The sequence below is a fragment of the Notothenia coriiceps genome, unplaced genomic scaffold, assembly GCF_000735185.1.
Source record: "Notothenia coriiceps isolate Sejong01 unplaced genomic scaffold, NC01 NC01_scaffold00001466, whole genome shotgun sequence".
In the NCBI taxonomy this organism is placed as follows: Eukaryota; Metazoa; Chordata; class Actinopteri; order Perciformes; family Nototheniidae; genus Notothenia; species Notothenia coriiceps.
In genome coordinates this window covers 261034-284585 of record NW_011334167.1, presented here as the reverse complement: position 1 = coordinate 284585, position 23552 = coordinate 261034, and the positions used below count along the sequence as shown (strand labels likewise).

General features: G+C 42.3%; 2 protein-coding genes across 3 annotated transcripts; one reads left to right on the top strand and one right to left on the bottom strand.

Annotated features, from left to right (window-relative positions):
- Nucleotides 1–127: 127 nt before the first annotated feature.
- acp2 (acid phosphatase 2, lysosomal) lies at nucleotides 128–7933 on the bottom strand. Its single transcript, XM_010789938.1, has 13 exons — nucleotides 7741–7933; nucleotides 5640–5735; nucleotides 5334–5420; nucleotides 5116–5176; nucleotides 4950–5041; nucleotides 4774–4872; nucleotides 4292–4381; nucleotides 3603–3686; nucleotides 3463–3511; nucleotides 2197–2279; nucleotides 1990–2096; nucleotides 1642–1817; nucleotides 128–1560 (listed from the first exon to the last, which is right to left on the bottom strand). Exons 1-13 carry the CDS (start codon nucleotides 7828–7830, stop codon nucleotides 1415–1417), a joined length of 1260 nt encoding a protein of 419 aa, XP_010788240.1. The 5' UTR covers nucleotides 7831–7933; the 3' UTR covers nucleotides 128–1414.
- A 3368-nt stretch (nucleotides 7934–11301) lies between these two features.
- LOC104961594 (insulin receptor substrate 2-like) lies at nucleotides 11302–22663 on the top strand. 2 transcript variants are annotated; one of them, XM_010789926.1, is made up of 3 exons: nucleotides 11302–14129; nucleotides 14336–14835; nucleotides 20207–22663. In XM_010789926.1, exons 1-3 carry the CDS (start codon nucleotides 11464–11466, stop codon nucleotides 20209–20211), a joined length of 3171 nt encoding a protein of 1056 aa, XP_010788228.1. In that variant the 5' UTR covers nucleotides 11302–11463; the 3' UTR covers nucleotides 20212–22663. The 2 variants fall into 2 exon arrangements, with proteins under 2 accessions (XP_010788228.1, XP_010788221.1); XM_010789919.1 differs by having other exon boundaries at nucleotides 14333–14835.
- Nucleotides 22664–23552: the final 889 nt, after the last annotated feature.

Sequence of the window (23552 nt, the reverse complement as noted above, 5' to 3'; positions counted from 1 at the left end):
ACAAGTTTATAAGGAACATCCAAATTAAGTTGAGACAGCAGCTGGTCGATCACTGCGAGACACGGCAGGCTGTGTATCTCTGCTCTGAGACACACGTGATGCAAAGGAATCCACATGTTTCACTATGCTGTGTTTCTGCAAACATTTGCAATGATTGAGCATTTATTTTTTTAAACAAGCAACACATTCTCAAAGTCTGATGAATAATTTCGTACAGAAAGCTCGGAGTAGGCCGACGTATGACTGTTATGGCAAAATTTGAAATCATAATATATAGATTTTCCAGTAAATATCTTGTTTTATGTAACAATGATTTTTGACAATATGTAACCTAATTAAATATCCAGAATCCTGAAAAGAAATATCCTTGTCAAGCCTGCATTTGGAATAAATTAGATTTCTTTTAAATGATTAAACACACATAAAACAAAAAGGCAGCTAGATTCAAAGACACACACATGTAAAGATCTCTAGTGTTTCTAGTATCCCCTTAAAAATGTATATTATGTGAAGCTGAATTTACATTATCATGAAATGTGATTCTTGTTTACACCCAATTTTTATTTGACTATTATTTGTTCAAACCAGCTCTTTCTGGATAAGTGACACTTTTAACATCGAGCTGCTGCTCAAAAATGTGAAATGCTACAAAAATATTTGGCATCCAAACAAATGCACAACCCAGAATTAAAAATATTTAAGGCATCACGGTCATTAGGATTACACGTGCATTCAAACAAATGTATTCCTCCTATTCAAAAAGTAATCCTTTTTTGGAAACAGACCAGGGCTGGAAACATTCTGGATTCAGTATTAAGAAATGTTTTGCCTTTTTAGTCAACATCTTGGGCGTCATCAGGTTAGGTATTATTGGGGCTGTCTTTAAGAAATATTAGACAAGCCAGGAAGAAAAGCATGATTACATAATTTAAGATTACAACTGTACCACTATTTTCTGCATCCAATCGAGTCCCACTATGCTTGAAAAACCCCAGATGCAGTGACAGTATGAGCACATTTTGGGAAAATGTGTATAAATATGAGCTTATTTGGCTGATTGGAGATCAGACCCCAATGGGAAAACACAGACCCTTTTCCCTGCTGTGTTTTCTTGATGTGGAAATCAGTCCTGGTCCCTCCAACAGCCTGTCTCTCAGCACTCATGTTAGTTTAGAGTGACAGGGAGGCATTTTAAAACCTGTGCTTCCCTAAAATCTTATTTAAATTCCTCTCTCTGACCCAACAAAATCAGGTCATTTTGGACAACAACTCACTCTTTAAAGATTTTAATTGTTGTGGCTCCCGAACCTTCAGAAAGGTCACTCGGGAGTTTAAGAGTTCAAAGTCCTTCTTCATCGCTGCTGCCCCAAGATGCCGGGCTTTCCAATCTCCGGGGAAGGAGTTTTTGCTTCTGTCAGGATTCATCTCCCACGTCCTGGTTGACGACATGACTGTATCCCCGGTTGTTGATTGGCTCCTTCTGCCAACAAATAACTCCGAGGAGGAAGGCGACGAGGAAGATGAGCAAAGAACAAGACACCGCCAGACTTATGATCACCTCTGAAGATGGAGAATGGAGGATTAACGGAGGCACAAACAATCTTTGTATTTTTATATGAGCAGTTTTTAGTGTGTGTTAACCTGTATCTCTCCCTTTTGACGGCAGTTGGCACTCTTTGTCTCTGTCGTCTGAAATGGAGAGCTTTGTAATTCTCACAAAGTCATCTAGGGGGCAGTCAAGAGAGCAGCCTGGTATCTGAAGAGGGTACGGCTCCACTGTGCTGTCGTTCCGGTAGAACATGGACACAGAGGCAGAGCTGGAAAGAAAGGGAGAGTTGTACTGTCTGTGATGTCACATTTAAATACATGTAATCTTCCCTATCAGCTGTTTGGACGCATTAACAGACCTTAAAACATCACCATTTTTGTTTGTGTATTTGTAAGTCTCGTCTATTTATTCCACTGTTCGTAAAAGGTAGGTTTTTTTACCCGCTTTTCTCCATGTAAAGCTCAATTATATGACAGGAAGCATAAGGTGGCTGTCTTCCGTTGAACACATTCAGACTGGCCTGAAGAGCAGCTACCGTGGTGTCGTGCTGTTGAACAGGAACACATTAAAGGAATTAGACAAAACAATACGGTGTGGTTAGCTTGGCACAAAGACTGGATAAAGAGGAAACAGGAAGTGATTCCTACCGCTGACAGCATCATCAGTTTCAGCCTCTGGTCTGGGACGGCTATTGTTGAAAGTTTCTTCACTATTTCTCCCAATAGCATACCTGGAAGAAAGTCAGCAGTTTGTATATCCATATGCATAATTCAAAGGTTTACAGTAACTCTGGATAATAAAATGGGAAAAATAAACGGGGTGCTCTCTTTTCCTCTCCCTCTCCTGACAGCCCGCTGAACCTGTAATAAGTGACCCGACAGTAAAGAATGCATATATGTAGAACTAGTTTAGCTAGTTCCAGAGTAGATAAACTAGCTAAGTGTGTTAGGTCTAACTCTCAAGAAAACCTCAACGCTCAACGGTCCGTCACAGCGGGGGAGCTGTGATCCGGAAGAGCTGTGTGTTCTNGCTATACTTTGAGGCCACACGCCGTTGCCAAGCAACACTTATTGTTTAGGTAATTTGAGAAGCAGGCAGTCACATAATTAACTGGAACTAGCTAGATCTGATAGATTTGGACATAAACGCGAGTGAAGTATAAGCGAGAGATCAGAGATCAGATCAGCTGCTGCTGACGGAGAACACACAGCTCTTCCGGATCACAGCTNTTTTGAAATATGTGTAACTCTCTTAATATAAAACCCACACTGCTCAAACTTCGTTACTTTTCCTAAAATTGATATATTTGTTTATTTATTTATTTTGGGGCGTGGGGAATGAAGAGAAAACAAATATGAGCATTTTATGAGCATGGTATTTTGACCCCTCATATAAACATACCCCAAAATAAATAAATAAACAAATATATCAATTTTAGGAAAAGTAACGAAGTTTGAGCAGTGTGGGTTTTATATTAAGAGAGTTACACATATTTCAAAAAGCAAAGTGTAATAACTGCCTCCCTGTCAGAATGACAAAGGTCCTCAGTGAAGCTCAAGCCCATGTTTCTCACTACATTGTAAGGACAACTTATTAAAAAGATCAGTTCAATGCAACTAATGTCGTCTCAGTGTTATTGCATGATGTTAAAATTGGTTTGCCATGAATTTAGTGATGGATTGTAAAAATTTGAAATGTAGCATTTAAGTTTTTCTCAGTTGTTGTTGTTGTTGTTGTTTTAATAAATCAGACACTGATGGTGCAGCGCTGTACTGTACCTCTTTATAAAGGCTTTTTTTCCCTAAGGAATAGTTTTTGCGCTGCTCAGGGGTTACTTGGCTGAATTTATTTTTCAAAGGGGGTACATTATTGAAAAAAGTTTGAGAACCACTGATCTAGATAAACACACATACCTCCCATCAGCCGGCTCTTTTCTTGTTGTTTGTAGACCCCAAATGTGATCTGTGAAAATCAATCAGTACATTGAAATAGTCCTTGACTAGAAAATAGTATTTAGACCAGAAGGAAACCTTGGTGTTGTGACTTCTTTTACCCGAAATCCAAAGTCTTTGAGCCATTTGAGCTTCTCCATGACTTCAGGAGTCACCCAATCAGGAGCAGACTTGTTGTGACGGGACTGAAATCACACAAAAAACACAGGAGAATTATGAAAAGCACAAAAAATGATGTGGCTAATTAAACAAATTCAAACAATGACTAAAAGCTTTAATTAAGAAGAGTTTAGTGAGAAAGTAGTGACCTTTGTGAACTTCGCGAGGATCAAAAGCACCAGTGTGAAACCGATACCAGTTCCTCACTTCTGTTCCTTAAACCAACATGTTCCTTTAAAACTGATGAAGACCAGTAAGTCACAAACCAACACCAGTTTTGGTCAGTAAGCTAACTCAGCAGTTTACACAAACTGTTGTTGTTCAAAATGTTGAAATCTAAACGGCTTGTCATTGTGTCTTGCATAACAGGATGCTTTTATTTATTTTTTAGTTAGCTTCCTGAAAAAGGCATCTTCACTCAGTAACTTTAATGAAAGTGTGCTCATTGAAACCTGCTAATATCTCTCATAATAAAGATGTGAAGCTAGCTATCATTCATTTTGTTTACCTTTAGTTCATGTTCTTATATCATTTTGTACATAAGTGTTTCTCAATTGTGTTCCAACGGTGTGTGTGTGTGTGTGTGTGTGTGTGTGTGTGTGTGTGTGTGTGTGTGTGTGTGTGTGTGTACCTCACAGAACAGTGTGTCGTACACGCTCCAGACTGACTCCACATCAGTCTTATTGAGTCCTGTTTTGTTCTTCACCAGGTCTATAATATCCTGTAGAGAAGAACACAGTATGGTTCACAACAGTTTAAAGCATTTCTACGGAAGCCCTGAGAGGCACAATAAAAATGTATGTATGGTAAAATGTACCTAAAGAAAATCTCTTGCCGGTTTATGACTAAACAGGTAAAAGGACAATCTTTTTTAATATGCGATAACGTAGGGGAAAATATATACATATATATTGTGTTTCAAATAATGGAGAAATTAAGAATCCCCAGGAAGAAAACCAAAGAAATGATGATTTTACTTTACTAATTTGGAAAAAAATAAGGGGTAGTGGTGCTTCCCAGGTCACATAGAAATGGACTTATTTGTCTCTTTATTGCCTCATGGCTTCTGTACTCATCATAAAAACCCAACATGCAACCCTGGAATTCCTGTACCTGGTAAGCCAAAGTGACATTGATGAATTCCTGCGTTTTTTCAGTTTCATTCATCAACAGGTCGTAGCGAGGGCAGTCATCCAGAGGGTAATTGAGAAGCTAAAAAAAAAAGACACAAAGTTTAGACAAAGTGAATTAGAGCGAAGCGCTGATAACCTGTTTCTCTACACACATACCCTCTCTTCACTTTTTGGCACTGTGTGTACAGGTATCGGCTGCCAGGGCATATTTGGATTGAAGACCTGCTGACCAGCGGGGGGGTACAGACCTGAAGGATGGGAAAGAGGCTGTTAGTACAAGCAAGAAAAGTACTACGTAGAGAATTACTGTTAGTTCGCTGACCGGCCAGGTTGGATTCAGCGCTCATCAGGGTGCGATCGTAGTCCGTACTGCGAACGTGGATCTGAGGACAAGAAGAAAAACACCTCCATCTTGAATTCCAGCTCCGGTGGGAACGCTGTATAACACCCACATGGCAAGGGGCCCCTCTTCCTCAATATCAATGTGATTCATTGTGTCTGGGACCATGGTGCCATGTCATCTGACAGCGGAGAGGTTACCTGGTTCCTGTCGTAGGAGTCGTTCAGGAAGCCTTTGTATCGGTTCCTCAGGAATTGGCCCAGTTCAAAATGCTGCTTCATCCCCACCTAAAAACAGAGACGACGAGTGTTTCTGAATTCATGATGACACGACATAAACTCTTGTAAACTGTTGCAGAACAAATAGGGACTCAAGTGGGACAATAACAAGGGGTTCAAATAACTCAACTATAGAAATAGATTGTTTTAAAGGCAAAAAGAGTGTGCAAGACAATATGGGTGCAGATGCCATGCAAACAGTTGGATAGACAGAAATATTCATCATACCTGTGATAACTGTCCAAAGCCTTGTGGCCAGTCGCCCTCTTGATAAGGGTCTGTAGGATAGGCTTTGACTGGAGACCTGTCACCATGCCGGAACAACTGGAAGAGGGAGGACAAGATGTCAACAACACCCAAAAAAACAACAACAAAACTTTTTCTGTGGCAAAAGATGTGACGTATCATTCAGTATTTTCTATATGGAAAGAAAGGAACATACTTTAATTGGGTGATAAGCAAGGACATCAGCACAATTTCTATCTACGTTTATTTCACTTTCAGTTACCTCAAGTGATTTTGTTTGGAATTGATCTCTATTATAGGCCCTATTTCTCACAATGTGATGGCATCTGTAGTCAACATTGCTTCTCAAAAGACAGCACTAATTTCCCCATCAGTTTAAATGTCACAAGATAAACTCTTTGTCCTTGTTTGAACTGCGTGGTTGGCTGTGATAAAGTCCAGTCAGCTGACGGTCGGTCTTGCCAAGTGTTTGTCAGAGAATGTCTTGCCACTCAGGAGTGAAAACAAACAGATACAAAATGTAACTGTAACAATAGGAGGAAACAAGGACAATACTAAGAGTGAGAACAGGGAGCTTTCTCTTTTAAATGGCTCATTCACGTATAACTTCTCCTTTAAATAGAGAACTCATTGAAACCAAATTGTTAGTTTTGGTTGAAAGCATTGTTACTGGAAGACACCAAATCAAGCGTCTATTCAAGTAGAACAGTTTCGAGTTTCAATCTTCAAGCCGCCTCAGAGGAGTGTGGTTTCTAGTTTCCTCATGATGCATGCCTCCCGTCCAACATAGCTTTAAAAAAGTGTAAATTCTATTTGAAGTGTGGATTATCCCTTTAAGACCACTAATCTCTTCTACTTTAGATGTGGCTACCTCGCAGGCAATTAGGTCTCCGGGGGCAAAAATATAAACGTCTGTTAAAGGCAGTCAACAAATACTACTTTCATAACTTCATGTGGACCTGCTGACATATTTTAACACCGTCATAGCAAGATGCTTGATGTCTTAACACGAAAAACCTGACCGAGTCCAATGCTATTTGAATTCCCACATCCGGGACAGGTTCCATGTCTGTAACGCTAGAAAACAAGAAATGGAGGGTGGGAAAAAGAACCTGCACACTAGTATAGAGAAATAAGAGCTTATGACAAAAAACAAATTCACTAATTTGCCTTCTAAATAGACAGGAGTGAGATTAAGCACACATCGAGATGTTTTCTTCTCACTAGTTTCACTTTTGCATGCATGTGTTCTTCTCGCATTGACGTCATGAGTATCTCATTGTTTCCCTGTCAGTACAATATCTTCTGTGTCCTTGGTTGCCACGGGGACAAGCATTTTTTCCAGGTGAACTGTGGACAGGTTTAGGGCTTGGCAGATGCATGCAAATACTTTATAACTGGATTCCTAATATGTGCCTTTTTTTAAAGGAATCAGAGAAACTTCCAAGCAGAGTTTCTAAATGATCAAATTGTTTTCATTCTGACCAAACTGCATCAGCAATTCTGTAGCTAACATCAGCTGTGTGGTTTTCTTAATACAGCTGACTAGTAACCTGACAGGATGATTGTCTAGTAATGACCATTGCTCATGTACATTGTTGTTTTAATAACCGGTTTAACTTGCAGGATAGACAAAATATGTTTGAAATGCAACAGAACACAAATAACTAAAATTAGAATGAGAGTTCAGTAGAACTCAAATGATTTATTTAAAGTGTCAGCTAGACAGTTTCTAACATTCCTTGAGAAGACTTAAACATTCTCAAATTCAAATTGCTTTATGTTAAATTATAGCTATATGTGTACTTTTGCAAAGAGTCAGCCTAGTAGTCGCAATGCATTAGAAGAAAGCAGTTGTAAACCAAACAAAAAAAGAAGCTTATTCTTCTAAACTAAGGGTTGCTAGGTAGATTATTAATAAGCCGAATTATTTAAAAAGCATTTGCAAGGAAAAGCAAAGAAAAAACAAAACTTCAAAAATGTTGAATAATAGTTCCATAAGTGGCTAAAGAGATTCGTTGCAACTCGCTGCAGAGTTAAACACATCTTCCGTATCGTTATATTTCATATAATGTGTACTCACCACAGTCACATATACTAGTTGTTTTTCTGCTGCAGCTTCTCCACATACAGAGCCAACCATTAAAACAAAGAGCACCACAGCGGACTCCATGTTTTCGTCTGTATGAGCGGAGTGCTAACCTATATTTGCTAACCAGAGATGATTGTCGGTTCCTTAGGTCTCCTGTCTGAGCGGCGTCAAGACAACTACTACATTTAAAAAAAAAAAAACTAAACCGGAAGTTAAGGAATAAAACGTAGCGTAAAGGTTAGCGAATAAACCGCATGTCTGAGAGCACGTGAAGCATTATAAAGACAATAATGTATTTAGTTTACTATTTTATGGGCATAGTTACATTTTACCAGTAGTTCTTTTTCATTTTTAGTACAAACATGTAAGACGTAACTTAGCTTGCCTTTTATTTTTGAAATAGATAGCCTGCGTAATGTTAGCTGACTTCACAAGGAAAGGGAAAACGGAAGTGACGTGACATAAGATCCCTGTGCGTACATGTCAACAGTCCGGACTTCTCAATTGAATATCATTCACAAACTGCGACACAACAGACTTAATTCATTGACTTCACTGTATTTTATTAAATCACTAACATCCACAAACGACAGGCATGGCTCTCGTTATCTTCTTCGCCATTTATGAAAAAAAACACATTATAGTTTTGTAAATTATTGAGTGTAAAATTCTCTTAATAAGGCTATCAACATGTTGAGTTAATTGTGTCAAAAGGAAAACGTTTTGAAGATATTATTAAAAATGGTATATTATTTTGACTATCATACAATTTTGAGTTTAAGGGTTGCAGTTGCTATTGTGTGCCACTAGAGTTCAGTGTTGTGTCATGTCAGACATGCAGTATTTGCAATGTTGCGGTGTATCCTTTAAAATCAAGTACTGATTACAATAATGTGCCTATAGGTAAAATATGTTGCTGAAACCTTTGATTAACTGATCAAACATTTAGACCTGGGGATTTTTAACATTATACTGGATAAACAAAGATTAAACTACATGGAGAAATATGTTCAGAACCATAAACTGGTTACTCAGAATACAACTTCAACAGATTTATTGACATAAAATAATCAATGTGTGCTTTGATCTTGAGAGCAGTTAGCCCGTGAAACCTTTGGTGCTGAGCTGACATATCCCTGACATGATCCCCTGGTACACGGATCTGTGTTTACACAGTGAAAAGCAGCTTTGTTGTGTGACAAGAAGCATTAATCCCGGATCCCAGTGGTAATCTAATCCTCAACTACCTTTTTTTCCTGACCAGTATTCATCTACACTACTGTAACATTGTAAAAACGTTCTTTTACAAGCAAATACACTGAATAAACATGAGGAACATGGCCTCTTAGCAAATATCAATGTTTTAACAATTACATTTTCTCTATCCTGTTTGGTTTATAGTATATTTTGTAATAACTGCAAGATTAGTGAAATATCTTTAGAAAACGTCGTAGTTGGACACTTGAACTCGGTGTGACCACTGTATTTTAAATGTTAAGAGGCAGAAATCAAAAGGAGACAGAATATTTGGTGAAGCTTTAGACTGTATTTATATATGTATTACTCTGGGTGTATTTGCCAGTCTTAACTATGAGTGGGGTGGGTGTGTTGCAGATGTTGCACTGCATAATGGGTAAAAGTTTGAAAACCCAATAACCTAATTTGAATAACAAGTTTCATTTCACTTTGACTCTCCCCCTGCACAAACACTTTCATCACAACACAGCTAAACTCCCCTTACAGCTGCCAAATACTGAACATTGCGTTGCTGCTATGGCAACTACTTCTTCAGCTATCACTTTTACAAATATTACAACTATATCTACTATTACCATACTGAAAATTAACCTTAAAGGATATGAGCTCCTAATTGCAGCTGTTCTTCTTTTACTTGTATCAAAATCAGCTTGCAGTACACACAGTTTAGAAAAAGAGTGAACAAACCAGGATAATGCCACGTGTTTTTTTGAGATGGCACACCTGGACATTATCACAAATAAAAGATCACCGCAGAACAACACAGATTAGTGTTGTAGTAAACCCTGTGGGAATCAGTACTGAACATCCCATGAACTGCCTGCAAAACATAGTGCCCGCAAAACAACAGTATTCGGCATTCAGCAGTATTCTCTCAGATTATATGCCAAATGATTGCACATCTTTGCCAGTAAAGTGTCAACAATACGCCCTTTGTTCCTTTGTTTTTGCCCTCAGGCTGCTTATATATGTGTTACTAAATCCCGGCGAAGGTGTTTTTGTTCATATCTCAGACTAATGCTGAAAACACATGCTAACCTGGCTTAACCCGGATAAATTAACACTTGTGCAAAAACAGAAAAATAGGCATTGGATGAATGTCACAGATCACACACACCGGCATCAACAAAAACAATCAGACAATAGTGATTAGAGAAGGCTGGGATTACCCTTAATCTGTAGTATGTGTGTTTTATATGCTCATTAAGAACTAGTTAAAGCCCCCCATCAGCTATAGCATCTAATGCACACTGACACCTCATCAATAGAGGTGTAATCTGCTTTCTGGGAGATTATAAAGAGCAAACCTTGTGTTTTTGGGCAGGGGGTCAACATGAGTTGACTAATGATGTTGAAGATCACATGGAGAATTAGTAACATAATTACCAAGATGATCTGATGAGCAGATGTCTGTTATCTTCCCCCTGACTTCTGACCGACCCCTTAACAGTCTGCAGTTATCCATTTCTCTGCTCATGATCTAAACTAAGGAACAAAGTTTAGTTTGTTTTGCTAAACTCATGTGTAGGAAGAGTTATGTGCGAGCAGCCAGACGATGGCAGCATTTCTGCAGCGTGTTATGACACAGAAGCCTCTGACGCACATCTTTAGTCATCTCCTCTGTGAGATGACTGTTTTTCATTCAAAATAAACACTTTGTACCAATGCACCAAAGTGCAAAACAAGTGTATAATATAATTAAATAACTGACAAAATAAGGTCCCTTCCCTTCAGCTGATTTAACAACATACAGCAATATACCACATGCAGGATGGGAGATGCTGATGTGATGATAGGAGGATCCAGTTGGGGAGGAATACCCACAGGTTTAAATATAGACCACAACAAGGTTTATATATAACAAATGGCACGTCAGGGTTGTTTACACTTTTACAGCCTCATAAATAAAAGGTTACAATCCAACATAATTTAAAAGCCTCATAAATCTAAATTGACTTGTCAATGACATTGTAAAAATAATAAAATGTTTGATGGAGGACTCAATCTACTGCAGTAAAACAGATATATAAAATTAGCCCTCTATATACTTTCATTTTTTAACGCAGGAATTGGTTGTTTTTCTGATATCTGTTCCTACCATAGGTTCCTACAAGAGAGAGCTGTTGGGAAAGCAGTGGGCGGGGTTTGCTGCCTTTGAATTATTGAATCAGCCAATAGGCAGCGTCAGAGCCGGTCGATGGACAGGCACGGCCCCTGCAGAGGCCCCGCCCCCCTATGACTCTGTGTTTTATTCTGTTTTTAGAGCAGCAGCGTCACATGTTGTTTTTATCCAGGATCAGATCAGTCCCGCTGCACTGTTGCTTCTACCGTGGCCGAGGACACATCTATAGACCTCTGCCATGGATTAAACACATTTTTAAAACGGGATATCATTAAAGTTTTTTTGCAAACGAGTTTTTTTATTGGTTCGCTTATCTGGAACTTGAAAAAAGAGAAATGGCAAGTCCGCCGACGACGGGAGGACACCTGTTATCGAATGGGACGTACGGAGTGAAGAAGTGCGGATACCTGAGGAAGCAGAAACACGGACACCGGCGCTTCTTCGTGCTGCGGGAGCCGACGGAGCGCTGCCCTGCGCGGCTGGAGTATTATGAAAGCGAGAAGAAATGGAGGAACAAGTCCGCTGCCAAACGGGTCATCACTTTGGACTCGTGTCTGTGCGTAAACAAACGGGCCGACGCAAAACACAAGCACCTGATCGCCCTCTACACCAAGGACGAGTACTTCGCCGTGGCTGCAGACAACGAGCAGGAGCAAGAGAGCTGGTACTCGGTTCTGACTGATTTAATAGCCGAGGGGAAAGTGTACGACAGCCCTGCTTCTACCTCCTCTCTAGTGGGCTTTGAGGAAGCCAACTACGGACTGATCACTCCTGCAACAGCTGTCTATAAGGAGGTGTGGCAGGTCAACTTGAAATCCAAAGGTCTGGGTCAGATCAAGAACCTCACTGGAGTGTACAGGCTGTGTTTGTCCAGCAGGACCATCAGCTTTGTCAAACTGAACTCAGAAACAGCTGCTGTCAGTTTACAGCTCATGAACATCAGGAGATGCGGACACTCGGACACCTTTTTCTTTATAGAGGTGGGTCGCTCAGCTGTCACTGGGCCTGGGGAGTTCTGGATGCAGGCAGAGGACTCAGTGGTTGCACAGAACATCCATGAGACTATCCTTGAGGCCATGAAGGCCATGAAGGAGCTGTCAGAGTTCAGGCCGCGGAGCAAGAGCCAGTCTGCCAGCACTAACCCCATTTCCGTTCCCACACGACGCAACCTCAACAACCTCCCCCCCAGTCAGACAGGCCTGGTGAGGAGATCCAGGACAGATAGCATGGCAGCAAACTCCCCAGGGAGGAAATTCACATCATGTCGGATAAGAACGGCCAGCGAGGGGGACGGGAGTGTGACCCGGCCTGTGTCCATGTCCATATCTGTCAACGGGAGTCCCACCAGTCCCAACTCTGGGAATCTCCTCATCAGGTCCCACACGCTCAGCAGTGGGCGCACCTGCAGGATACTGGAGTCCTCCTCCAACCTGCACCACAGCCGCTCCATGCCCGTGTCCAACTCACCCCCAGGCACTTCAAGCCCCATAAGCATGTCCCCCAGAGGGGCCAGCATCTCCACTCCTGACAAGATCCGGCGGCCTTTTAGCTGCAGCGCCTCCATCTCTGGCTCCCTCAGTGACACTGGCTTCATGCTGTGTGATGATTACAGCTCCAGCCCAAGTGAACCCAGATTCATCCCGCTGACCCGCAGCGACACCCCCGACTCCCTGTCCAGCACGCCTCCATCCCGGGACATCAGCGACCCCTGTGGCTACATGATAATGGAGGGGGGAAATGTCACCAGGCCTAGGGTTGGGGTTGATGGCCTTGCATGTGACAACGCTTACAGGAAGAGGACGCACTCCCTCACCACGCCACGTCAACAGAGGGCTGTGGCGCCGCTGGCCTCAGCCTCCCTGGATGACTACACCCTCATGAGGATGGCTCACGGGCAGAACTCTCACTCCGCGTCGCCCAAAGTGTGCTACCCTGAGGACTACGGAGATGTTGAAATCGGGTCATCCAGGAGCTCCAGTAGTAACCTCGCTGATGATGGCTACATGCCGATGACGCCAGGCTTAACGGCCCAGTCTGGCAAAGTAGACTACATGCCCATGAGCCCAATGTGTGTCTCCGCACCGAAGCAGATTGTGAACGCTAGGGTCCATCCCCCGGCGACTGTGAGCGGCGGCTACAAAACCAACTCCCCCTGCAGCAGCTCTCTGGAGGACAGCGGCTACATGAGAATGTGGTGTAGCTCTAAATCGTCCATGGAGAGCTTAGACAGGAACGGTGAATACATGAACATGTCGCCTGGAAACCCACCTCCACTCCAGACCCCCCCTGATTACTACTTGGGCCTGCTATCTGGGGAACATGCAGCAGTGAGGTCAGCGTACCAGGGCGGCTCTCTCACACTCCCTGCTAAACTCCAGGCCTCCAAGAATGAGGAGAGCAACCAGTATGTGTTGATGAGCCCCCAGAGTTTGAGGCAGAGGGTGGGGGAGTCAGACTATTATTCAGTGATGCAGCCCAGTGCAGCCCCTCTTAGCCCCTCCGTGCCCTCCCCAGTCAGGCATGGCCGGGCAGACAGCCTGCCCTACAGAGGGAGGCTTGGCAGGCCTAACAGACTTTCTCTGGACACCCTGAGGACCCTGCCCAGCATGAACGAGCACCCCCTGCCCGGAGAACCCAGGAGCCCCGGGGAATACATCAACATTGACTTCAGCTGCGCCAGATTCTCCCCACCCTCCAATGTGTCCACGGAGAGCCAGTCTTCATCACTGGGCTCCAGCGGAGGGGGCCCCGGGAGGTCCTCTCTGTCAGACTACATGAACCTGGAGCTGGGTTCACACTCGTCCAAGGAGGCACACACTCCCGCTGAGCGCTTGGACACACTCCCAGAGTTATCTATGTGCTCAGAAGAGGACAGAGTGTACCATCTGGAGGGTGAGAAAGGATCTCAGGGCCTCTGTGACGAGGGGAAAAACGACTACACTGAGATGACATTCGGGATGACCAGCTCCCCACCACAGCTTGTTCCTCAGAACACCGCAAGGTATGTGCATCTGTGTTCTTTCTGTTTTCATTTATTGTCATTAATTGTAATAGTCTTAGATTGATCACAAGCAAAGGCCAACATTGTCTGATAATCAAAATTAATATTTAAGTATTATTTTAAATAAGTATTTAAACAAATTTGCTGTTTGACCCTATTTGACCAGTATGAAAATAAAGGCTTTTTTCTGACTAACTCTCCAGCAGCCAGAGCAGCAGGGAGAGGAGGCTCTCTCTGGAGGACCAGGGTGTCCCAGAATGCATTGGGGCCTTCCTGCTCGGGGGCACCTCTTCCTCCCCAGTTGACCCCGACTGCTCCGCCAAGGTGATCCGGGCCAACCCTCAGGGCCGTCGGCGGCACAGCTCCGAGACCTTCTCCTCCACCGCCACCGTGACCCCAGTGTTCCCCTCCTTCGCCCGCGGGGACATGATGAAGAGGCACAGCTCCGTGGAGAACATCTCGTCCCGGAGCAGCGAGGGGTCGGACGAGGAGTACGGCAACAGCCCCGTGAACCGGCAGAGCTCGGCCGGGTATGCTAACGGACTGAACTACATTGCCTTGAACCTGCTGGACAACAGGGACGTGGAGAAATGTGAGGGCCTGGCTGGCTTCAAACCCACCAGCAGCTGCAAAGGGGGCATCAATGGATTACACAGCTCCCCGTATGTGTGTCTGGGATTCAAGGAGGCCGCAACCACTGCCAAAGGTGAGTGAGGTTGCTGTCAGATGTGTTGTTGTTGAATAATTTATCCCCACTCTAGCTGGAATGCTCCATTATTTTAAACAGAAGTCAGTTTGGCTTTGCTGTAAGAAAAGAAAGCTGCACTGTACAGTTAAGAGCCAAAAGGAAAAACAATGATGCATGCAATCTTGTCCTTCCTCCAGATTCAAATTCAAACTGGCTGTGTGGATTTCAAAGTACGTACGTAGGTGGTGCTGACGCAGCCTTTAGGAGCTCCTCCTAAGCTCCTACTTCCGAGTACTATTCTCTGCGATTGAACAACCATGTAGTATCAAAAGGAAGTCTTCTGATTTTAGTTGCAATCAATCACACCTTTTTTCAATTGTTTTGCTCCTTCTATATCTGGTATTTTCCCACAACATGTGAACGCAGCAGAAGGCTGCTAGGAAACGTGACCAGGCTGAGAGCTCTGAAGTAAACAAGCCCCACGACAGCACAGAGCCGGATGCTGCCTCTGCACACACTATAAATACACAAGCAGATATTTGGATTCCACCAACGCTTATTGTGAATGAGAGGAATGATAGATTCCTCATAAAACACAACTATTAGTGAGGTCTGCTAACGGGGCCTCTGGCATTTCCGGCTGTTGTTTTTTCAGTTGGGTAGGCTTTAGGATGTGTTGCACATCAATGTGACCTCCATGGACCTCGTGTTTCCCACCATCCCATAATCAATAGTGTCCCAGAATATCCCAGGGAACCGCTGCGGCGTGGGATAGCAGACGTTGTAAACAAATCAGGAACAGCAGAATGTTGACATTAAAGCCACGTTTGACCCTTCGCCATTTAACAGGCACACAGTGAACTCACATGTGTTTGTGAGCAAGTAGAGGGGGGGTAGGAGAAAGAGAATGGNGGGGGGGGGGCAGGGGGTTTACGCTGAAATGTGAGGCCCAGCACAAGTGGATATGTGTTTGTGTCCTTGTAGGCAGTGAGGGAGAACAACAAAGTGGGCGAGTTGCTATGCGGCCATCAGGTAACTGGATGTCACGGTGCACATTCCTGGCTGAGCGTGTTTGAAAAGTGGCTGCGAGAGGGGGCTTGTTTTTGTCCCGGCTCCAGGCTATTTGAATAGGAAGTGGCTTTTATTTCAACACATGGCCCCTGTGTATAGGGAGAAGTTATATTAGGTTTCATTTAGAGCAGGAAAAGGTTATATAAGTTGTTATAATTGTTCAGGGATGAAGAAAAACAGCCACTACAGAATGGTAATTCAGTTTGTTGCAATTGGCTGTTTTCAAGTTAAACAGGCTTTAATAATGGCCCCTGTGTCCATCTGTTTGTTTGTATGTGTTCTGTACTCATATTTGCAATGGAGTCCAAATATCTTTGTGGTCTTGTAAAGTTGTTCCAGTAAGCAGTGGGAGGGTCTGAGTCGAGCACATACATGTGGACTGTAGCACGTACGCATGCAGAGCAGTCGGGGTGTGTTTTCCTCACAGGGAGCCTCTTTTTTTGTCCCCTTCTTTTTTTCCAGCCTGCATCAGTGAACAGTTTGGCGGGGATGTGCAAAGAGAGTGGCCTGTATTTGTTTTCCAGTTTGTGGGAGAGCGTGCATAATGGGGCAGGATGGCACGTGCACTCCACTGCCATTCTGCCTCATTAGGCTGTTCACTTAGCAGAAGTAAGACAAGCAGAGAAGGGGGGGATGCAGCAGTGGAGGGGCTTTTTGTTCAAGAAACAAATAAAGTCATCGGTGGGCCCCTTTCAACCAAGGTGCTTGTTTACTGACGAAGCGGGGTGAAGGAGCTCAAAGTGCACCGCTTGGGTTTTCAGGAGGTGAAGCTATACCCCCCCACCCCCGCAACATGTGCCATCCAGACCCAAAAGTCTGCAGCTTTTCATTCCTTCCCCGTCCGACCCTCGCAGGCAATTGGCTGGAATGAGAACTTCTAATGGAATGCTGCAGCTCTTGAGGCGAGTGTTTGTCAGGATCAAAGTGCAACCAAAACAATCAAATGCCCCTTGGAATTTCCCCCCCCCCATATGACGCCCGTGACTGCATTCCTGGTCACATAACCCTGGAGCTTTACGTTCTTTTGGTGCTCCAACTCCAGTCAGATTAGATGTCTTAATGCCTGGCGTACAAGTCAGCTTTTTGTTTACCTGTTATTCTGTCTGAGTGTGATTTAGAGGTAGTGTTTACCTCTGCCCTAACCTGAGCCGTCGTCTCTGCTAGCCGCGGCTCAGCCAGGTGGATGTTCTTTACCAGACTCAGATTAGTCGAGTCAGCCGTCTCTGTTTCCACGGCCCACATCCAGCTAATACCTTTATCTTCCCTCTGACAATTCAAGAAGCTTGATTTGCAATGTGAGATGATTTTTACTACGCTTACACTCGCATATGAGAGTTGCCTTTTACCAGGCGTGTTGATAATCATCATCATAGCAGGTGTAAGATAGGGATGGGGGATTTTGCTAGGAGCTTTCAGTAAGTTGTGGCAACATAATTGATATCATTTTTGCTATATTCCTTATATTTTTTATATTGAACATTAATCTAAGGAGTTTTCTGTAGGTGTTATAACATAGTGTTGTTGATTTTTATTTTTATTCTATACATTTATATTTTTTTAAATATACATTTAGGTTTTTTATTAATTACATGTGTTTATTTATTTTCTAAAACATTTTAATTTTTTTATTTCAGTTATATTCACAGTATCAGTATATTGTTTTAATTTTACCTTTTTCTTTGTATTATTATTATTTGGTCAATTAGTAATAGGGTTTAATATTCTTGATCTCAATTTTAACAAAAACTATTTTGTATTGGAACATCGAGCAGCCCTAGAAGTAAGGGAAGAAGTAGAGTTAAGTAAGGATAAAGGGACCAAGAATGCAGGGGCCTTTCCTGAGTGCATGTGGCAGATGGCCACTCTCTGATGTGAGTGTGTGTACTTTGGAGGGACATGGGGTGGAAATGGAGCCTTAAACACCTGCCAATCTGCCTTGTCTTCACATACATGTAAGCCCATTACCCATTACCCTTCCACTAATACTTTAACATATAATTCTTTCTCCTACACACACACATCCACACCTACTCACTATCCCTCCACTAATGACTGTCCGCCATCTGCCGCACCCACAGGCTGCGCAGAGCATGACCATCGGCATCATCTATGAGTGTGTGTGTGTGTAATTTATCGGCCAGATTAGAAGCATTCGTGTCCTTCTCCATAAATCCCATTCCCTCTCGGCGCCATCCAGTCAGTAGTATTGTGAGTGATGTCATCCCGGATCTCAATGCACCCGGAGCATGTATATCTCTGTATGATGTGCGTGTGCGTTACGATGTTAGAGGGTGCAGCGAGCGAAAGGGGTCTAGCTGTACAGCCATGCATGCCTAACTCGCTCTGAGCATGCTCAGTAGAAGCACAGGGATTTAAATGACATAATCCTGGTATTTTTTTACATTTTGTAGACCAAATTGTAGACTTTGACATTGGCATAAGGAATGCGTTGATTCTACTTTTTCCACTTTTGGAATTTGGCCAACATGATTACTTTGTGGCTTCATTTTCTAGCTGGCACATTTTGTTCTGGCATTAGCGTAAAAGTGACACCTGATTTCAACCATCCATCAGCCTGATTGTTCAATCCAGCCCTGCTTACACACACACACACACACACACACACACACTCACACACACACACACACACACACACACACACACACACACACACACACACACACACACACACACCAGCTGTTGAATACTTTATTACAATCTGCGTCAGACCTGCGTTGAATCTGAGATCTCTCAAACATAACATAGCAAAAAAGCCAAGGCAGGAAATCCAGAAATGCCATGTCACTTGATATATATCGAGAACAAACGTGCACACGTAACACCGCAGTCAGAGTTTCCAGCCAGTGTGTGTGTGTGTATTTGTGTGTGTCGTGGCGCGGGGAGGAGGGGGGCTAAAGTAGGCCGGGATGTTCCAGACTGAAGCGCTAGCTGCTAGATAACTGCGTGGCCAGCGTTCCCCACATTTAGCCAGCCACGGCTCCAGATGAGATTACAGCCTCTGTGGCGAGATTAGACGGCATGGGGTAGATCAGCAGCTACTCCACGGGGAGCAGCTGGCTAATACGTAACACAAGGTGTGTTTATCCTGTCCAGATCTCAGGTCAGCGTAATTGCGACAGAAACCTGCATAGAAATTGGCTAGAAAATCATAAGATAAATAGAGTAATATCTTTGTATATGCATTTTAATAGTACATTTTATAAGAAACAGGGATTCACTTTGCATAGTGTCCTCAACTCTCCTCTGTTTATAATTGTTTAGAATAGAAATAGGCATTAAGACTTATTTTCTTAGATGAGAACTGCTTGACTCCGAGCTCCAAAAATGGCAACTTTTCTGTTACTAAGAAAAGCCTCGCTTTCAGCCCAACCGCCTCTCATTTTTGAGGTTATCCAACTGTTTTTGTAAGAGTTTCATCAGCCCTACTCTGATAGAAGTTTCCAAACCTCAATACAACCATGCAATCCTCGTGTGGTTTCATGACACATGGAGCATATTGTCCTCGTGGAAGTAAGGGGCCCTTTCCCTCACCTTTTAACCATTAGCCCAGCTTCCAGTTGACCCAGTGCCCCTCCCCCATCCCCTCCACTCTAAATCCTTCCTCCGTTCTGCTTTCACAACCCCTCTTCCTCATCCTTCATAATTATAAATTCCACTATAAACGCACCCTCAGTTTCGGTATAATATCAGAGATGCATCATGTACTGGTTCTCCTCCGCTCACTGTGTGTCCATAGCAACACGGCAGCGCGACAGGAGACCCCCACCCCCCATTGCTCTACATCCCAGATTATGTAATAACGACCGTTGCCATCCAGCTTCCCACTTCCAACTTCCCACTTCCAGCCTCCCCCCCCCCTGCCGTCCTTTAAGTGGCAACAAACAGCTGGTGTGTAAAGACATGACACCTACCATCAAACTTGTACACATGAAATAAGAAATCAGACTAAATATCAGCATAATGAACATTAAAAACAAACCATTTCACACGTCTCAAATCCGTCCTATGGTACTTGTTTGTGCAGCACACTGTGTTCTTGTTATTCGAGCTGCGTGTTCCAGTGTCTCCTTGTTATTGTGGCACAAGCTAATCTGAAGGGGTTCACACTGTACAGTAGACTGTTCTCTCATGTCTGCAGTCTCAAAGCTCTGCATTGTTGGCACAAGTGTTGTTTTTTGGAAAATAATCAGACCATTTTTCTTTTACAATTAGAAAGTAGACATTTAAGCTTGCCAAAAAGTGTTATACTTATAATCACAAGATATTTCCACTAACTCCCTCTTTTCCCCTCTTTCAGACTGAAGGTCTCGTCTGTCCTCTGACTTGGCGTCTTCACCAACCTGCTGCTGGAAACAAGAAATCGACTTTGCCCTACCACTGGGCCCTAAAAGACTGTCTGGACCCTCAGCATCACTCTCACACACTTACGAAACAAGCAGGTCATCGTCTATGCATGTCATGAATTCGCTGGAGGCAACACAGGTGTGCTCATGTATGTGTGTGTGTGTGTGGGCGGATGTGTGTGTTGGTGTGTCTAATGTTCACTGCGCTTTCAGAGGCCATTTTTCACGTGACCCACATTGTGGCGCAAGCACAGAAGCAAAGATAGTCAGAATATAAAAATAGTTGAATGGTACCCTGATACTATTTATTTACTTGAGGTTAGTTTTATGACTGCCTGTATGAGTGCGAGTGTGTTCCTGAGACAAATTACGACCAACCTGTATGACAATGGAAAACGAAACCTACTATACAAATGGCCCAGGGAGCGAAGATACCAAGGTACACTTATATAACTATATTTAGATGAGATATGTTATTTATTTTTGGTAGATGAATGTTTGATAAGACCTACCCAATGCCTTAATGTCTATATTGTCCTTATGTTTTCTATGAGAGAAGAGATACATATTATATTACAGTGTGTCTGTTTGGACCTCTATATTGTTATTCTATTGTGGACATTTAGCTTAAAATATGATTTCAGAAATATACAGTACATTGGGGCTGCTTGACATCTGATTTATCTTATGGATATTAAAGTATTTTCTTAATGACACATTTCTTATTTATTCTAACCTAGTTTATTTTTTGTCCAATCAAAGCGCTGGACTTACAGAAATATATTTCTAAATGTCTTTAAGAGTTATGCATGTGTTTGTAACTCAGCTCAGACCCCACAACACCAGGCATCTGATTGCACTGTTCCTCCCACAGTTCCTCACTTGAGCCTGAAAACCTCACACACTCCTACCTTCAAACCTATTGACTGCTGTTGAGCAAAATGCAGGACACCCTGCTGTGATATATTTTGACGGTACAACTGTATAGTTAAAGTGACGACGAAGGGCCAATGAAAACTGTCAGGGTTGGGGCACAGCCGAGACGTTTTCTGGTCATCCAACGAGGGCTAAAGTAAGGGGAAAAGGGGTTGGCAGTGCGGGACAATCACAAAAAAAGTAAAAGTAGGGAGGCCACATCTGGCACCAACAGGGAGATTTACTGGAGAAACAAGTTTAGTCAGATATTTTGTTTTAACAATATCTGAATTGCAGTTGACAGCAAATAGTTTGATCAGGCTGAAAATAATGATAAAATGTTACAAGTTAAAGCAAGAATATATTTCACGAAGTGACAACTATTTAACAATGTCAGGACAATGCTAAATAATGGCACACTTTAGCTGTCATTAGTTAGGCTACTATTAACAACTGGTCAAAGGCCTAGCGACGGTGTGCTTTATTGATGCTAAATTCCTTTAAACGTCATAGTCTTTGTATTAATCTGAACAAACATTGTGCTCTAAAGAGAAATGATTAGTCAAAATGTATACAAACTCCAAAATGGCCTCCAGTGGGTTAATATTATCTGAAAGCCCTCTAAGCTCTCCTCACATTGTAGTGTTTGCGTCATCCACTGTGCCGATTCCAACCGGCTCACCACCTCTTTAGTGTACAGCAGATTGTAAAAATGAAAACCATGTCTGAATGTATCTCTGAACTGGTGGGAACAACACACAAACACAAGGTGGACAACGGTTTTGACAGAGTTGAATAATATTGGAGCTACTACGCTAAGTTTTATTTATCTGCAGATTCTTGAAGGTATATATTTTGTACATAGAAACAGTTTGACTAAAACAATCTATTGAAAATACACTTAGATTTTATGTTGCAATGATATTCCTGTGTAAAGACTTTGGCTACAGATTTTTCAAATGGGGGTTTTTCTTCTGGGTTGTACAGGTTATTGTATGCTTTTCTCCCTCACAGTCTCAGTGACTATATGAAAATATACTGTCTATTTTATTAAAGAGATCTCTTTGCCTTGTTGACACACTTTACCCCAATGGCATATGCAATAGTGACATGAATACAATCTAGTTTACAACCGTGGAACCAAATGTAACATTGCATTGATGATTTTTTTTCTTTTTATTGCGAGCAGAAGCTGCTTTTCTCCTTGTACATTTCTCTCTCTGCCAAGTGTTTTTATTTTTGTCGCTGGGAATTTTGTTCTTGACATGTTTCCAAGCGCTTTCCCCATTTCTGTGTCCATGGACAGAATCAGATTGATCTTCACTCAGTCTGAATGTGTCGTTGTCTTCCATTGTACATAATTCAATATACTGTTTATTGTGATGCTCACAAGAGATGATTATAATGATTTTTAAATTCTGGTAGTCCAGTATTGCTTTTGTCTGTATTGATTATGGATAGCAACATACAGAAATAAATGAATTTATTTAAACGTGTATACTTTGTCTGTATTTTTTTCACATTTACATTTGAGTAAATTACTGTTGTCCAAGATTAAGACCTGAGTAAATTATCATTTTAGAATTCTATATGATATAAAATGTAAATATGAATACAAAAATAATGTGTTATTTTGTTGTTGAAACGTGCATAGGGTCACTTTAATTAGTTTCTTCCCAAAAGAAACTGATTCAAAAGGTTTTTTCTTTAAGACTACAAATCCCATCCTGCCCCTCTCCTTCTTCGCATTTGGCACAAAGTCTAATAGCTTCCTGACTGTCAATAGAGGAGGATGTCCTACTGTACCTCCGTCCTGTATGGAGAGAGGCTGAACTCTCCCTCTCTGCTAAGTGTTTTTATTTTAAACGGAGGCAGAGGCAGGAAGCCCATACTGAGCCAATGACTTCCTGCCAAGCCACGCGTCTCCTGAACGGACTGCGTAATCATTGGGTCCTTCTCACTTCGGTTAAATGGAATCCTTGCGTCCCTCACTTGCATGGGAGCCTGCCTATTTATAAAATAAAATAAGAACTAATTCTCAAAAAAGATAAACGCCATTCTTAAAATGTATAAACGAACAATAGTTTGATTAATATTGATTAGAGTGCACAAAATAAATAAAATAATTCAGAGAAGAAAAAGAGATATGTTATCTATCAAAACCCAGTTAGATTAACATTCATTGGATTGCACACTTTGTTTGTTTGTTTGTATATAGCAAATTAACNACACAACTGTGTCACGATGCAACTGTCAACCTCGTTTACCTACACTGTAAGCCCGGATAAGTTGAATCTACTTAAAAAAATAGAGTAAAGTGGTTGCCTTTAAAAATGTAAGTAAAGCATTATGAAAACTTGAGTAAACTTAAATTAATCAAGGACT

Excerpts from the sequence above, each read along its gene's own strand:
- acp2 (XM_010789938.1), bottom strand. The coding sequence starts at position 7,830 with ATGGAGTCCGCTGTGGTGCTCTTTGTTTTAATGGTTGGCTCTGTATGT. Across the intron at positions 5,736-7,740 it reads AACTAGTATATGTGACTGTG|TTGTTCCGGCATGGTGACAG; the intron begins GTGAGTACACAT and ends TCCCTCTTCCAG. Across the intron at positions 5,042-5,115 it reads CGCTGAATCCAACCTGGCCG|GTCTGTACCCCCCCGCTGGT; the intron begins GTCAGCGAACTA and ends CCCATCCTTCAG.
- LOC104961594 (XM_010789919.1), top strand. The coding sequence starts at position 11,464 with ATGGCAAGTCCGCCGACGACGGGAGGACACCTGTTATCGAATGGGACG. Across the intron at positions 14,130-14,332 it reads GTTCCTCAGAACACCGCAAG|CAGCCAGAGCAGCAGGGAGA; the intron begins GTATGTGCATCT and ends CTAACTCTCCAG.